The sequence below is a fragment of the Rattus norvegicus genome, chromosome 17, assembly GCF_036323735.1.
Source record: "Rattus norvegicus strain BN/NHsdMcwi chromosome 17, GRCr8, whole genome shotgun sequence".
Taxonomy (NCBI): Eukaryota; Metazoa; Chordata; class Mammalia; order Rodentia; family Muridae; genus Rattus; species Rattus norvegicus.
This window is the reverse complement of record NC_086035.1, coordinates 85,069,752-85,087,862: the sequence shown is the minus strand read 5'-3', so window position 1 is coordinate 85,087,862 and position 18,111 is coordinate 85,069,752. Positions and strand designations below refer to the sequence as shown.

The following is an 18,111-nucleotide window of genomic DNA, read 5'->3' as shown; positions in this document are numbered from 1 at the left end:
CCCATGCCAGCTGTCACAGAGACTGTCTCTATGGCAGTCCTGCCGCTCCTTTCCACTGGCTTCTGTGTTGCCTGCTTTACTAAGAGTTGTCAGGAGACCGGCTCAGTCTGTCACCCAGGGTTACCTAGAACTCACAGTCATCCTCCTGTCTCGGCCTCCCACGTGCTGGGATAAGAGCCACTACCACATGCCAGTTACATTCTTAAGTCTTAATTTTACTCATCAGTCTTTTTTAATCCTAACTGATTTTCATGTTTTTTTTTAAGTGGGAATATAAAAAGAATTTTGAAGAAAACAAAGGATCGTATCACTTTGATGCAGAGGCCCCTGAACACCTACACCATAGAGGAAATGCCACCCTCCAGAGTCAGGTGAGTTCTCCGAGCTCTGCTCATCCCCCAAACACACATGACCATCGGATTGCCCACTAGAATGGAGTCCAAGGACATTTCAGAAAAAAACATTATCGCGGATCCTTCTTTTTCTTTGGGTCAGCTGAAACCATGTTTCGACATATAAAAGTTTCATAAAAATAAGTTCTTCACATAATTAAAAAGTTTAGATCTAGGAACTCATTAAATGGCGATCAAATCTCATGATTTAAAATTTTACAGTGTGCTGATTTGACATTTTTGAGCTACAAAATTAATTTTCTGGGTGTAAGGTTTATTATAATTTCTCCATTTAATTATAAGTGTTATTGGAAAGGGAAAACATTCTCACTAATGCATTTTAAATTAATGTTTTTTCTAATTCTGAAACCCTATGTATTCTGCAAAAGAACCTAATTTTTTTCTTCCTAGCACATTGTGAAGTCAATATCTGTTTTAAAATTATCAACTCAAGTTTAAATAGTTGCTAAAGATGCCATTTCTAGCATCTATTAAGGTAAACATTTACATGGCTCCTTCAAATGTATTGTGTGGAACATAAACTCCATAATGATTTAAAAATAAATTCCTCCCTGTATCAGTTTTCATTCCTCTTGCTGTGATAAAATACCTCCGCAGAAGCAATTCAAGGGACAAAGGGTTTGCTGGGTTCCCAGGTTATAGTCTATCATTGTGGGGAAGCCGAGATGGTGGGCACTTGAAGCATCTGGTTACACAGATACATCTATAGTGAGGAACACACAGCAATGGAATAACAGACATATTCTTGTGCCCAACGCACTCTCTCCCTTTTCCCACAGTCTAGGACAAGCATCTAAAGAATGATGTTACCTATTTTTAGGCTGTTTCTTCCCATATCAAGGAACATAAATGAACAATTCCTTACGGGCATGTCCTCAGGCTAACCTGATGTAGAACCTCATTGAGATTCTTTCCCAGGGGAGACTAGCATGTAGTGAGTTGACACTTAAACACCCCCCTCCCCAAATATTTGGAAACACAAGAGTTTTGTCTTTAAATTCTCTTCTCTCTATGTCTCTCTGTTCCCTTCCCTCCCTCCCTTCCTGCTTCTCTCCCTCCTTCCTTTTCTCCCTCTCCCCTTCCCTCCCTCTCCCCTCCCCTTCCTTCCTCTTTCACTGCCTCCCTTCCTTCTCAACTTGCAACTGACCTACTTCTGCCTCCCCAGGGTTAGGTGTACACACATATACCCTTATGCCTGTCTTAAATTCTCATTTTGCTTTCAGTTCTTACCACAAAACTATATTCTACTGTAGTATGATACCACATGCATGCGGCATAATTGTCTGTGATAAAAAAAACTATGTCACTAATAGGCATTTCAAATTTTATTTCCTGTTGTCACATAGTTCTAAGTTTAAGAAATTTTTCTTTTAGCTCCATCTAGTTATCGTTAGCATTGTATAACTTAAATAACTTCGCAAGCGGCTACGAAGCCTGAGAATTAATGAAAACAAATTTCTGAGTGAAGTGAGTCATGACCAGAGCTTTTCTAGGAACTCAGTAATAATATTGCCAAAATACAAACTATTCTGATGGCTTACATACCATTTTAGCTTTTGTTTCTGCAGAATAGAAGGCACCAAGTTGGGGATAGCTCTCAGCTAATAAAAATGCTTGCCTTGCTAGTATTGAAGAGTAAAGCTCATCCCTAGAACCAGGCCAACATCTGGGAGCAGCTGCATGTCTGTCCCTGTACCTGTAGTCTTGTGTGTTGGGGTGATGGAGGCAGAAGAGGTGCCAGGGTTTGTAGGCTCGAAGCCTAACTTCACATCCTGATGTCTCTGCCTCAAGGAAGTATGACAGAAAACACTAGAACAGTAAGCCCAGCATCCTCGTCTGGCCTCTCTGGCGCATGTGCAGGCACACATACCTGCACACACACATGTGCACACACCAAACCCATACACCACAGACAATTACACGTATGTATACCAGCACAAAGAAAAGAGAAAAAAAAATCAAAGCCTGAAGCGACAGAAACTGTCCTTCCCTCTATAAACAGAAAGGGGACAAAACTAATTTTAATTGATACAAATAATGCATAATGTGATATTATTGAATAATGGATAAAGAAATGGAAGGAAATCATATATGATTTGGTCATTAGCCATGGAGAAACTCAGGGGTTCTAGGGAACATTGTTCCTTCTTTTGACAGAGGGGTAATCAAATCCATTTTTAAAACTCATGATGAATTACTAGACATGGAAACTACCACCAAGAGCTCTCTACCTTTTCCAACTTTCATTCTTCCCTGACCCATGTATGAATGGTATGAGTACATATATGAATAACCCCATGAATTTAACAAATATCTCCATATTCTACTTATTTGGCACAACAGTTTCTTTGTCCTCTATAGAATACGTTAGTTAATGTCCCACAACACCGAATACCTTTTGGTTGGACTAACATAAAATTTTATTCTTAAAAGTTTTTATGTTTGGCCCATATGCTTTTCTTATATGTCACTGACTCTGGGGAACACACTCGTCACTCTAAATTGCCAAATAACTTGATTAACACAAAACAGGATGATTAATTCTGGGTACATTTATTGTGTTTTGTCTGCTACATGGGCTTTTGTTTGTTGTTGTTATTGTTGGGAATTGAACTCAAGACCTTTTTCCTGCTAAGACTGTGCCCTGACACGGAGCTATACACAGCCCTTATTTTTATATGATTTTAGTGTTTTTTTCAACACAGGTAAAATACAGAGAAGAATATGAGAAGAATAAGGGGAAGACCATGCTTGACTTTGTTGAGACACCATCATATCAGTCTTCAAAGGAGGCTCAGAAGATGCAGAGCGAGGTAGGGTGCTGGGCTTGTCACCACAAGTGTCCTGTAGATACTTGATGGTTTCTCATTTGAAAAGAATCACTCAGTGATGAGTGGGGTCTAGAGATAAGAGTGCTGTTCTGTGGGGCTGGCTTGGGGACCTGTGGTATAGACCCAACATTGTTCTCTGGGGCTGGCTTGGGGGGAACCTGTGGTATAGACCCAACATTGTTCTCTGGGGCTGGCTTGGGGGGACCTGTGGTATAGACCCAACATTGTTCTCTGGGGCTGGCTTGGGGGGACCTGTGGTATAGACCCAACATTGTTCTCTGGGGCTGGCTTGGGGGGACCTGTGGTATAGACCCAACATTGTTCTCTGGGGCTGGCTTGGGGGGACCTGTGGTATAGACCCAACATTGTTCTCTGGGGCTGGCTTGGGGGGACCTGTGGTATAGACCCAACATTGTTCTCTGGGGCTGGCTTGGGGGGACCTGTGGTATAGACCCAACATTGTTCTCTGGGGCTGGCTTGGGGGGACCTGTGGTATAGACCCAACATTGCTCTCTGGGGCTGGCTTGGGGGGACCTGTGGTATAGACCCAACATTGCTCTCTGGGGCTGGCTTGGGGGGACCTGTGGTATAGACCCAGCATTGCTCTGGGGGGAGCAGGATCAAGGACCCCCTACTAGACTCAGCATGGCTGTGTAGGACAAGCTCAAGGACCTTGTTCCAGACTCAGCACAGCTCTGCAGGGCAGTTCCTGTGTTCTAGATCCGTACCCTCACTGCCAAAGGGCACTGAATTTGTCTGCTTCCCAGTTTTGCTGACCAGCAGCTCGGGCTGTCAGGTAGATACACTCCTCAGTGTTCTCGACTCACGGAAAAACACTGACAGTTTCCGAATGACCAGGATTATAGCCAACACTTTCAAACTATCAATGCAAAATTGTATCTAGAACTAATTTTAAAATGAAGACCTGGTTGTTTTTCTTCCCCTTCCACTACAGTGGTAATGGAACCGACATTTAAATAGTTTATATGCTTATTTTGTGCCTGACACCTTGCTAAAAGCCGCACCTGCAACAACTCATTTAATCTTAAAGGTAATGGCTAGAGGATAATATGATTCATATAATAATAATACACTCAAAGCAACAGTAAAACGATAAAGCAACAGTAAAATCATGTATCTGGTAAATGTCACCAAGGTTTTAGGACCTGGTCACAGTCATGATACTTCCTTCCTTTTCTTTGCTTCAAGTTTGTTTAACTGATCCTGTCACCTCCAGGGAGTACTTGAATGTATTGAGTTTGTTTTCTTTTCTTCTAAGAGAAGATAATCCTGTCGCAGGTAGGATTATCTGTAGACTATGTTTTCTCAGACCAGGCGATTCCTTCCTTTTCTTTCCTTTAGGGCGTCAGGCACACCGTTTTATTTACAGTCAGCATCTCTGTCTGTGGTCCCCAGTGGGTATTACTTTTAAGGGACAGAAGCACTGACCAGTCCTGTCAGATAGGTTAGTATTAACTTTTTTTTTTTTTTCGTTTGTTTGCCATCTGCTTTGTTGAGATTTCTTCAGACAATCACCCTGGCCACACTTGGTTAATTTCTTCTGTACGCCAAAGAGGAGAGAGGCATGATTTATCCTTTGCAGTCTTATCTTCTTAAGGCGTTTTTATTGAGTTTGATAAAGAACAGTCAGTAGCTGGATGACTGAGTGAGTTGTCTTGGCAGAGCCGCTAAACCTGGTCCAAATTTGGAAGCCCACAAAAGCTCTCCTGAAAGAGGACAAATGATCCCGGATCGCATTGGTCTGTGTAGACAACAGCATAGAGGGCATCTTGGGATATCCTTACATCGCACCGTTGTTTTCCGTGGTACTGCTGCCTTGTATGTGAGCTTGCCTGGACTTTAATGGAGCTCCCCATTTTGTAGGAAATGCTTGACCATTGTTGCAGACCTATATAGCCCAGTGAGAGATTTGGACTTTCACAGTTCTCAGGAAGTTTAACTGTTAAACCCATGTTCGCTGAAGGACGATGGGAACAAATTACCCCAGCCCATTTTTAAATGAAACCAGCGTCTGGAGGGTGGCTTCAGTCTTATCATTACCAAGATCTCACAGCTTCATCACAGCCTCTCCATAACTTCATCTCAGCCTCACCGTGTCTCACCACCATGTTTCCTCAACCTTCCCATGACTTCCCCATGACCTCCCCATGACCTCTACATGACCTCCCCATGACCTCCGCATGACCTCCCCATGACCTCCCCATGATCTCCCCATGATCTCCGCATGACCTCCCCATGGCTGCCCCTTGGCCTCTGTGTGATCCCTCCAAGGCTCCTCAGAGCACCCTGACAGCATCCTTATGCCTCCTTAGCTGGTTGACTCCTTGCTATTCTCTCCTGACATCTTTAGCTGGAGTTGGAGATGTGTAACTGGACTTATGGCTGTTTGGTGGGTTTTTCTTTTCTTCCACACTTTCAACCCCCAACACTAAGTAGGTGAGAAAAAGGATAAAGGGGCAAGGGGTGTCCTTAGATGACTTCCTCATGATTAGGATATCCTTGTTCCTTGGAGCTAGTTTGACTCTTGCTGTCAGGATATCTAATTTCTTCTTCCTCTTCCTCCTCTTTTCTTTTTGTGCACTACTGCTTGACAAATTGCAACCATCAGAATCCAACCACCAGAATCCAACCGGCCCCTTCCAGCAGGGCTCTCGCATCTACATATCTTCAGAAACGTCGTCACACTCAAAACCCATCTGCAGCTGGCAAAATCTCACTCCAGACACAGCATGAGAAAAATCATAGTCAGCTGCTGTGGGCAACCTGATTAAAATGAAAACACACTTTATAGTATGTTTATGTTTTCTAAAGAAACCAAAACTCTCACTAGAGACTCGTGCTGAAAAGCCTTCATGATACTGCTTTTGTTATTATATTAATTCTTCTGTGCACAAACTGTTTAACATTCCTCTCAGCAGTAAACCTGCACCCACCTCATCACTCACCGTGAGTGCATTTCCAGGCCCTGTTTCTGAATTAGAGAGAGCGGTCATTTGGAGAGGTGGGACTTTAGCTCCTCGTCCCTCATGACAGTCAGTCTCTCTCATTTTCTTCACCCTGCTTGCTCTTTCCCTCCCACCCGTGAGACAAGCGCCCCTTTAATTATAGCCACTGATGATTAGACTTCTTTTATTTCCCTCCAGGTTTTTATTGAGTTTTGCTGGCACTCAGCAAAGTTTGATGAGAGTCAGGACTTCCCTTAGGGATCTCATTGGGCCAGATTGATATTCTCAAGGCTAGAGAAATAAATACCTAAAAATTGTTAGAGAAAGTATGATGTTAAAAGAGTACCTTAGGGTATAAAAAGAACAAAGCAGACCGGAAGAGAGCCACCTGTCTTAGAGTTGGCTTTGAGCCTTTAAAACGAGCCTAGACTGTATTCCATGAGATTCCTGCTATGGGAAAAGCCTGATTTCTAAGAAAGCTGTTAGTGCCTTTCCGTGACCTTTAATCATGTGTATCTCATTTCTGTCCACCACCAGGTATAGGGTTAATCTGTGCTTTCTAAAAGAATCTCTAAGTCTGTCCTCAGGAAGATCTTTGCTTTTCCTCGCACAGAAGTCTTTCTGCACAGAGCACACCGTGGGGTTTTGGTTCTTTCAGGTGTGCACTAGGTAGTTCCAGTCAAACCTCCCTCTTCTCTTCTTTTCCTTCCTTTGTTGCAAAACGATTAGTTCTTCCTTTTTTTAGGATGTAACTTGCCTCCTTGTGTTCGGCTTTACCATTTGGTTTTCTATATCCAGGGTTGTCTCCCTTTGTGCTTTCTTTATTGTTTCTATTTCCATTTTCAAATCCTTCACCTGCTTGATTGTGTTTTCCTGTAATTCTTTCATGGAGTTTTGTGTTTCCTCTCTAAGGGCTTCTACTTGTTTACTTTTGTTTTCTTGCATTTCTCTAAGGGAGTTCTTTATGTCTTTCTTAAAGTCCCCCATCATCATGATCGAATGTGATTTTAAATCTAGATCTTTCTTTTCTAGTGTGTTTGGATATTCAGTGTTTGCTTTGGTGGGAGAATTGGGCTCTGTTGATGCCATGTAGTCTTGGTTTCTGTGGCTTGGGTTCCTGGGCTTGCCTCTTGCCATCACATTGTCTCTGGTGTTATCTTGTTTTGCTATTTCTGACAGTGGCTTGACCGTCCTGTATGTCAGGAGTGCTGTAGACCTGTTTTCCTGTTTTCTTTCAGCCAGTTATGGGAACAGAGTGTTCTGCTCTCAGATGTGTAGTCTTTCCTGTCCACTGGCTTTCAGCTGTCCCTGTGGGCAGGAACCAGAAGGGAGCAGGCATTTGTTGTCAGAACAAAACTGGTGGTTTTTCATGTAATTTTACCATCTCCGTTTTCTTTATTATTTTAGTAGTTCATTATAGAAAAAAAGTTTGCAAAAAAAAAAAGACCAAACAAAACAAAACAAAAACAAAAACAAAAACAAAACCTTGCTGATCCTGGCCCACAGTTCCCTGCTCCAAACCCCATGGGAGAGAGAGCTGACCGCCCAGATGTGTGGCCAATCCTGAGACTGCAGGGCAGGAGAGACCACCACTTCTGCCCACCTTTGCCCACATTCGTGGCCCAAGAGGAAACTGTATAGGGCCTCTGGGCACAGGAAGATAGGGGCAGTCAAGCTGCAGGAGCCCTGTGGTCCAGACTGCACCTGGATCTAAAAGGACCCCTGTGCATAGAGGGCCCAGATGGTACTAGGTGTTTTCCTCTAGAGTCAGAAATGTGGGCAGAGAGTAGTCTCCTCTGGTTTTCCAGGTGTGTCTGCCCCTGTGAAGGGATTTGGGTGTAGGAAGCTGTTTGACCAGGTCCTTTTATTCACTAGGGTTCCTTATATTGAATATGATCTTTATTCAACAGAAAGTTTACAAAGAAGATTTTGAGAAGGAGATTAAAGGAAGATCCTCACTGGATTTAGACAAGACTCCTGCATTTCTACACGTGAAGCACATCAGCAACCTGATGAGGGAGGTATGGCCTTGGGAGTTTATACTGGATGTCACCCAAGAGGGAAGCAGAAGAAGTCACTCTGGAAACACCTACTTAGCAGTTCTCTGCCAATTGCATTTATTTGAGATGTGGACTCTTTATTCTGGCCCTTACTGAGAGAGCCTTGCATTTTCTCAACATAGGGAAGTGTATGTTAAGAGGACTATTTACTGGTGAAGGAAGAAATAATCCAGATTTTCCGGATTTTCTGCTTTCTCATTGTGGTTATAGCTTAGAAGGTCTGTGAGGAATGGGCTCTGTAGCTTCATACCAGCTGTTTTTGTTTGTTTGTTTGTTTTTGTTTTACAAAAAATGTCAAACAGAATATTGATTCTCTCTCTCTTTCTCTCTCTCTCTCTCTCTCTCTCTTTCTCTCTCTCTCTCCATTTCTCTATGTATCCACAGCTCTGTACGTCATAAAACAGAGTGTTTAGACCAGGCTGGCCTTGAACTCACAGAAGCTGCCTCTGGAGTGCTAGGATTACAGGCTAGGATTACTGCTGCCTGGCTGAGAAAACCACTTTCTTGAAAGCTTGATTTTTTTTTTTTTTAGTTGTCATAAAGCATATTCTACGCCAGCTTTACTTTAAAAATTTTTAATCTTAATTTTTAATTATGTGAACATGATTTGTGTGTGTGTGTGTGTGTGTGTGTGTGTGTGTGTGTGCAGTGTCTACAGAGGCCAGAAGAAAGTATTAGACCTGAAGTGGTGAGCCACCCAAACTGGACACCTAGCTCATGTCATCTGGATGAACAGCACGATTCTTAACTGCTGAGTCATCTCTAGCTTTCTGGGCAGTTTCCCTGTAGCATTTGACATCAGAAGTGAGCTACTCACATGGGAAAGTCTGAATGTATGATTTATCAAAAGTTCTTTCTTTTTATCTAGAGAAAAGTTATAGACATATGGAACAGAATAACTCATTACTTTTTTTTTTTTGCTTTTATCTCCATAGAAGTTTTCTTGATAATTTAATTAAAATTTGGTTCACATTAATACATTGAATTTGTTGAATATTAAAGATCTAAACTTTAATAAATCAAAACATGGTACTTGCACTTCAACACTTTAAAAACTCAATCCATTTCCCCCAAGTGGCCCAAAGCTAACTCTACTGTGAGGTGTCCATTAAATGAATTAAATGAAACCTAGAATAGAGCGCGCGAGGAGAACACACCCATGAAAAGAAAACTGAAGTCTTTTTCTAAATTTTTGAGTCGAAGAAATGACTCCTCTGAAAGAAATATCCTAAACTAGTGGAATGAGTTGAACCATGAGTTCCAGCTAGAGATGGAACTTTTAATCGTGCACTTTTAATAAGCAAATGACAGTTGGCATTGCCTGCTTATGTAACATCAGAAGTTACTGTCATTTCTTGCAATAGCAGTATAGCTTCTATGTGGATTCCGTTGCCCCCTTTGGTCACTTCTTATTTACGTAAACTTTCTTTGAAGCTGAGATCAATGTCCTGGCACTGCGGTGTGCTTGTTAAAGCAGTGTCTTCCAGTCACTGGCATACGGGTGACAAAGTGAGCGTGGTCCTCGACTCTTCCCTTTAATTCCTCTCTTCTTTCCTAAGAGGGGAAAATACGACCCTAACTCTTTCAAAGGAAGTATTCAGAGCAACGGATGCCATGAGTTTCTTATAACTAAAGTAGCAAGATTTAATCGATAACATTTTGAACTTAGGTTTCTGAATGTCTGAACAGGATAGGAAAAGGCCCACAAATCGGTTCACTGGAACAGGCAGCTTGGGACTATTATAAGGAAATACTGTAAACCGAGTGGTTCTAAATCAGACAATTCTCCTGGTTCTGAAAACCAAGAAGCCCCAAGTCAAGGTGGATTTGGCTCCAGGTGCGAGTCCTGCTCCTGGTCGCTGATGGCTGCTTTCTGTGTCACCACAGCAGAAAGAGGAATGCTAGTCTCTTTTTCTGTGGAGCCTTTAATCTCAGCATGGACCCTACCTACCTTAATATCCCCATAAAAACCCAAATACTTCTCACGGGAGCTGGGGCTTCAACATACAGATTTTGGGAGGGACAGAAGTATTTCATTCACAATGGCTATGGCTAATCTTTTAGTTAGTTACACGGAAATAGCTAGTTGAAAAATTCACTTGGTTCCTTTATATAATTAGAAATTTTTACATGCAAGTCCTTAGCTGTAATGGATTCTATACTCCTTACTTTACCATTCTATATTGCCATGTAAAGTCTCCCAAGTATTATTTTATAGTTTAAGATGTATGTTTTATTAAGGCCTTTGGCTGCTCCAATATTTTGCCCGACTTTCCTCCATTGCCCTTTGGTATTAATAGGACATTTATTTTATTTCCTTTTTCCAAGATGGAAATGGAGACTGAGTTACTCAAAGGCCTCCTAAAGGTCACATGACCAAATTAGTAGAAAGGTTGTGACTTTCATCAAGGTCATTTGACTGAGAGCTGTGTCTAAAATCACAGGCAGGCTTGACAATGTCTCCTAAAGCTATTGTTTGGTCAGAAGCCAGACTAATGTAATGATACAGGATGGTGTGTGTGTGTGTGTGTGTGTGTGTGTGTGTGTGTGTGTGTGTGTGTGTGTGTGATTAACTCCAGAAATAACAGGAACAGGATTTCTTAATATTTGCTATATTTTTCAATTAGCAAAATAGTCATAAAATGAAACTTGGTTTGATGGAATTTTACAGTGCAAATAAATAAGGAAATAGGCAATTTCTCAGTAGAGAATGCAGAGTCTGGGTAAAACCACTGAGTTTACTTAAAACGTGGTATCAAAGTTTGGGATACAGCTCAGCTGGCAGAGTGCTTGCCTAGCATGCATGAAGCCCCCTGGGTTCCATCCCTGCACCTCATGAAATAAGTGTGGAAATACGTTCCTATAATCCCAGCACTGTCTGGTGATTTCCAGGCCAGCCTAGGATACATCTAAAAAATTAAAAAAAATGATATTAAGATAGATATTCAAAGTCTCTTATCCATTTCAAGAAAATTATTTGCTTTTTAAAAAACAGATCTTTGACTCAAATACAAATTTTAAAACACCTCTGGCTACAGCAAACTCTTTAATACATTCTTTTGGAAATTCACATCAAATAGATCTCTTTAAAATCACTTCAGATAATAAGAAGCGTATGTATTAAGATTCTCTCCAACCCTTAAAGAGAAGATACCATTTTAGAGAAGTTCAGTATGATGTCAAAAGATATTGGGAGAAAGAGTGAAACACTGGTAACACGGATGGTGCTTTGAGTTTGATAGAGGAGAAAATGAAATGTCTATGGGAAATTGGCAAGAACTTCAGCATCTAATTTTTCCTTCCTAGCAATATTTCCTCCTGTCTGTGGTCTCTAGAAGACAGGTAAACTGGTCTATAACTTAAAATAGTTGTGGAGAACTCTTCAAATGAAATGTTCTATTCTTGTCTTATAGAAAGAATATAAAAAAGATTTGGAAAATGAAATAAAAGGGAAAGGAATGGAACTTAGTTCAGAAGTTCTTGATATTCAGAGAGCAAAGCGAGCATCCGAAATGGCCAGCGAGGTGAGTGGATTCCTTTAGCAGCTTGGAATGAGAACATTTTCTTTCTTCGCCGATGTAACTTTCCCAAAGGTTCTGTATGACGCTTCTCATGTGTAGACGGTGATAAAGTCATGTCTTAGGTGTTTCCCAGAGAGCAGATTAAAGATAATTTCATCTTCACAATCTTTCTATATGCTGCGAGGGAAAAAGTAGTCATTTAAGAGAAATTTGTATCACAGGCAAAATATTCCTATGAGATTTGATCTGGTTGTTTAGAAGCAAATAAAGGGGTGGATGTGTGTGTGGCGGGGATGAGGCAGGTGTGGCCTTGGGTCCTGGCAGGAGCGCAGCTGAGCAGCTTGTGTTGACTTGCTCTTTAAGTAACACACATTTCTAGTCTTCATGTAACCACAAGAAGTTAAACCTCTGTGTGGAGTGAGAGTAGCGGTTGCTTCTCATTTTATATGAACTTTATAAGAAGAAATGAAATGCCCTGCTTCAGTCTCCTGTTCCTTCTAGTGTCGTTATTTTGGGATCCTATGGTGGCTTTGACACTCTCCGGTGGTTCAAAAGCTTCACATGCACCTGCACACCTCAATTCAGGCATTCGGCACACATTGGGCTTCCTCTGCTTAGGCCCTGCCCACTCTGGCCTAAGAACCTTTCTATAGGTGCCTGACCAATATGGCCTCCAACACGTGGCGAGAAACCCCACCTCTCCTGCTTCAGGCCTGTCCGCTCTGATTCAATTCCCCAATCCAAAGACAAAGATTGGCCCACGGAGTTAGAAAACAGCGTCTACTCTTTTGTTTTCTACAAGAAAGAAACCCCACTTTCTTGGCTAGATACACCCTTAGAGTGAAAGATAGAAATATTCTAAGCAAATGGGACCAGGAAATAAGAGGCACAGAACTAACACAAAGGACTCAAGCCAGAACTAATTAGAGGAGACAAAGCAGGCCACTTCATTTCAATCTACCAAGAGGATATTGATTCTAAACCTAAGTCCACTAAAATTGGCTGCACACAATTTCATAAAGCAAACACCACTAGGCATTAAGCCACAGATTGACCCCAATACAGTAGTTGACTTTAACCTGTACTTTCACCCACGGACAGAAAGTAAGCAGAGAAACACTGGAGCTAAGTGATGTCATAGGCCACATGAACCAACAGTGTACTCACAGAACATTCTACCCAAACACTACAGAGCACACATTGTCCCACCTTAGTATGCTACCAAAGTTTCTTTAAAACAGGCAATATCTTAATACACAAAGCAAGTCTTAATGAATTTAGGAAAATCAAATTAAGTCCATGTATTCTATCTGACCACAATCAAGAAAAACTCGATCAATAAATAATGAAAATATTAAAAAATAAATACAAAAAGATAAATAATGAGAAGACATACAAACCCATAGAAATTAAACTACTTAATTGTCAAGTATTTAAACCATTGAGGAAATTAAGGAGAAAATTAAAAAAATCTTAGAATTAAATAAAAATAAAAACATAACTAAAATCTCTAGGATACAATGAAAAACAAAGTCTTAAGAAGGAAAAGTTCTGAGTACTTAAATTAAAAATGAGATGGACTTCAAATAGTTAACTTAATAACATGCTTAAAGGGTTTGGAAAAACAAAAGCAAATCAAACTGAAGCAGTAGATGGGACAAGTAACTGAAACCAGGGCAGAAATTACAGAACTAGAGACGAATATACAACCATGCCAATACAGAGCACCAATTACACGCACCAAGCTAAATGAGATTGGCAAACCTTAGACAAATTGCCTAAAAGAAAGAGAAGATTCAAACTGATTAAAATCAAAGATGATAGGGAGATATCACAACAAACTGAGTGCAGGCGCACATGAAAATATCATTCACCATGACCGAGTTGGCCTTATCCCAGAGATGCGAGGATTGCTTAACATATGCAAATTGACAAATGTATAAAAACAGGTCAATGGACTTCTAAAGACTTGATCATCTTAATACACAGAGAAAATTCTTTTGACAAAATCTAACATCCCTCCATAACAAAAGTTTTAGAGACGATAGGATTGGAGAAAACATACCTCAATATTATAAAGGCTGTTATATATGTCAAATCCGTAGTATTTCTGCTAAATGTAGAAAACCTCAAAGCAATTCTATTAAAACCAGGGCAAGATAGCTAGCCACTAACTCCTCTCCAGTTCTATACAGTGCCGAGAATTTTGCCAGAACAGTAAGATAAGAGCAGGCGATAAAAGGGGTGTGCACAGGCAAAGAAGGCAAAATGTTTCTGTTTGCATTCTTCACAGAAACAGAAAAACAATCTTGAAATTCATATGGCAACAGGGAAGACGGCTAGTAGGAGCAATCTTCTTTAGTTGCACCAGTGTAGCCAGCCCTCATTCGAGGGGTCAATCTTGTTATCATTTGTCAATTATACCTGTAAAGTTCACTGTCTACTTACCGTGGCAGGGCCCGTTGAACATCAAGTGGTAAGATGGATATGGGAATACCAGCAAACCAAGCCTTAGGACAACAAAAGAGACAGGGAGACCATACAGGAACAAAGCCATCCCTCTTTTTCTAAGTCCACTGATGCTGGGCTCTCTCTCCCTGCCTGCTTTTCCTCACTGTGGATGTTGCACGGAGCCCTCCATGCTTATCCCCCCATTTCACAGACACGAAGGCTTGGTAGGAATCATCTGTAGTATCACATAGCTTGGCTGCTGAGTGTGCTGGCCTCATCCCTAGTCTTCTTCCTAGAGCATGAACCCATCTGTATCCTTTTGCCTGTCTCCCAGTCTCCAAGACTGCCCTCCATGAAGACTCCCACTGGACGAATGCCTTTTTAACAGTATAAAAGCATCTCCAGTGAGAACAGTGGTTCTAATTTTGTATTCTCCCTGACATGCTTAGTTCTGAGTGTGCATGCATAGCAGTAAGCATCACATTCTCTTGGACGTGGGTCACTTACCTTCTTCCTTTTCTTCGTGTGTGTGTGTGTGTGTGTGTGTGTGTGTGTGTGTGTGCACATTCATGTATGTTTCCATATGTGTGGGTGCACATGGGTGTGGCATGTGGCCAGAGGTTGTTAGTGTTGCATATCTTTTTTTATTGTTCTCTCCTTTATTAACTGAGGGTCTCCGCTGAACCCAGAGCTCACTGATGTGTCTGGTGGAGGGTACGTGGCTTCTGAGGATTTGAACTTCAACCCTACGGCTAATATGACAAGTACTTTATCCACTGAGCCATCTCACAGCCCTCTCTTGGTCACTTAAAAATGTTCGTTTAGGTTGTTTGCTTGTTCGTTTGTTTTGATATCATTGAATGCAAAAGTGTATGTTGTCCGCAGAGTGACTAAATTCTGCTGAATGTTGCTTTTATAGAAAGAATACAAAAAGGACCTGGAGTTGGAAATTAAAGGGAAGGGGATGCAAATTGACGCTGATACCCTTGAAATACAGCGAGTCAAAAGAGCTGCCAAGATAGCCAGTGAGGTGAGTGGAGAGGGCCACCCAGACCCTGAAACTCCAATGTTTGTACTCAGCAATCATGCCGCCACTGCATGCATGCATGGAACCTCGCAGGCTCCGTGGGTGGTGCTGATGTTTGGAATGGAAATCACTTCAAATCATGATGTTTATCTGAAAATTTATAGTCTCCACATAGCTCATGGCCTTTAAATCCATCAAAGGAAACTTAGAAAAAGCCATTTTAATAGAACACACACACACACACACACACACACACACACACACACACACACACACACACATGCAGGGACACACCCTGATACACATTACTCCTGTAATACAACACATTTAACATTAATCTAGGGTATGATAAATGCTTTTGTAGGGCATTTTCTCTAGGATAGCTCATATTCTGCTTGGAATATTTGTGTTGCCAATGTTTTGAGGAAAATATAAAGGCCACATGTAGAGGTTTTAATTTGAGTATAGTCTTTGATTCTGTGTGATTGTGTGTTTAGAAGACACCCTTTGCTCACTTTATATCCGATGCTTGAGGTTTCTAGAGTCAGCTTTTGGGTTAAGATATCTTGATTGACCCTGTATATTCATTCAGTGCCACTTTCTTTTCATGCATACATGGAGATGTAGGCATAACAGAGCTGTAGAGATCAGACCATATGTGCATTTTCTGGGGAGATACCCAAGATTAGGCACCATGCTTCCCAAACCTCCCACCATGATTTTGGAGTATGAACAAGTCACTGGAGTTTGGTAGTGTTACATTTTGTAAGAGTAATATAGAAAGCTAAGGTGCAGATTCAGGAGAGTGACTTGCTTTTCTCAAGGTTTGGTGGTAGGGCTTCACGGGGGCTACTCTGGGAGCTACCGTGACCCTTATAGTGTAATTGGCCATTGTAGAGACTTCTGGATCTGTATGTATGATATGTAGACAGACATGATCTTGTATGTACAGAGAGTTAAGTAAACCTTGAATGCTGTATGCTTTCCTTTGCTTTATATTAATTTACTATTACAGATTTTTCATTACTTTATTCTATACTTTGCCTAGCTCCTTTAGAAACACTGTGTGATTTATAACCTAGATGTGACTATGTCCACTGAAACATCCATTGTCTCCATGTGTAGTAAGATCTCAACATGACATGCCAAAATCAGAACTTTAATTTCTTTTCTGCCTCCTCAAATGGAACCACACAAGTCTTAGATGTCACTCTGATTCTGCTCACAACTACACCCTGTTACACTATTCTAAATCCATTTACGTTTCCCCACTCCAAACTAAGGCACCATATTTGTTGCCAGGACTGGTGCTGTCATGAGTGAGCTACATTATGAACACACATGAACATGTTTGTATCTTTCTACAATGTCAGCATATATTGAATAACAAATTCATAAAGTTTAAGCAGTTTCAATGACTATAGTTTGTAATAAAATCCACCGACCTTGGTAACTTGGACAAGATGAATGAAAGTTCTTTATTCTAATCTTCATTACTGTTAATGCTCTTGCATCACACACAGTATATGTATGCATTTGTTCTTGTGTAAGAATGTATACCTACATAAATACATGTACACATACATATGTGTATACACACACACCATTAAAGGATGAATATGTGTGCATGTGTTAAAGAATGAATTCAAGTAAAAGAGGCTTCAGCAGTGTTCAAAATTCAAGAGGTTTTAGAAGTGGGCCAAGACAGTCTATATAGAGAAAAATGAACCAGATCAGCGAAGAGAGAGAGCTGCTGGTAGTAATGCTGAGAGAGTTGAAGTCAGATTTAAGAGCAAAGCTGCAGAAGTCAGAGGTGTAAAGGCAAAACCGGTTCTTAAGTAGAGAATGGATCAGGAGTAGGGAACCGTTTGTTGGGTTCAGATCTAGACGGGGTGAGCAGGTAGATAAATAAGCAGTTAGGTAGCTGTGTCACATAGCCAGGACTGAGCCAGGTCAGGGAGTCCTTAATCACCGACACATACCAGGTATGAAGTTATAGGCTGATTGGAGCCAATCTGTCACACGGTTAGGCATCCATCACTTGTGAAGTCCAGGTGAGACCATTACACCTTTGCTTTATCTGGTCTACCCCATACATTTTTGAGTTTTCCTGCTATAATTTACCCCACACATGTGTTCACAATTCCAATTCTTCCTGCTACACTTCTCATCTGGCTCCCTTTCTAGTTGTAGGAAGGAGCCATTGATCAGTGTGTGCTAGATGAGAGGTGCCTTATAGAGGACGCTGTTTTGAGGACCACCCAGGGGCCACAGTCCGGAGTCAGAAGCTTCTTGTGTAATGGAATGTCTGAGGGCAAGGCGGAGCCTTAAAAGCCAGTTTTATGCAATGCAGAGTGGTTTAAAGTAGAGCATAGCATGATTTCAACAGCTACAGTAAACTTTTAACCTGGACTCTGTCTCAGTTCTCGCCCACTTAATGTGCAGTTTTGCTTGGTTTTGTTTTACCACAATAGCTCTACTCCTGTGAACCTTTCTGCATCGAGTTTCACTTTAGCAGATTAGAGTGTAATGCAACAGAGTGGGGATCCTGGGCTAGGAGCTTTTGAAATTATCATTGCAATGACTGCTCACTTCAACTGAAAGCATCCTTCCAGAGCAAGAAATATGGATTGAGAAAAAGGCGAGGGATAAACAGGCCTGGAGGGGTCAGCTGTGTTTTGTGGCCCGGGAGAAGTTCTGGAGCTGCCGTTATCTTTATATTCTATGTAACTCATTTGCATGATCTTAGTTACTCATGGTCCATCTTGCCAAAGTGATAGGCTCTCAAATCCTTTGCCACTAAAGTTTGGGATTTTGCTATTAATTTTTAATATCCCAAGCT

General features: G+C 41.3%; 1 protein-coding gene across 11 annotated transcripts in view; it reads left to right on the top strand.

Moving 5' to 3' along the window:
* Positions 1 to 18,111, top strand: part of Nebl (nebulette) — a 351,896-nt gene that overhangs the window by 286,986 nt on the left and 46,799 nt on the right. For 8 of the 11 annotated variants that reach the window (XM_039095820.2, XM_063276522.1, XM_063276521.1 and 5 more), the window contains 5 exons: positions 267 to 371; positions 3,119 to 3,226; positions 8,121 to 8,231; positions 11,684 to 11,794; positions 15,162 to 15,272. The exons of the other annotated variants lie outside the window; for them this stretch is intronic. In XM_039095820.2, coding sequence (XP_038951748.1) covers positions 267 to 371; positions 3,119 to 3,226; positions 8,121 to 8,231; positions 11,684 to 11,794; positions 15,162 to 15,272 — 546 coding nt within the window. The remainder of the gene's footprint in view (positions 1 to 266; positions 372 to 3,118; positions 3,227 to 8,120; positions 8,232 to 11,683; positions 11,795 to 15,161; positions 15,273 to 18,111) is intronic. 11 annotated transcript variants of the gene reach the window in all.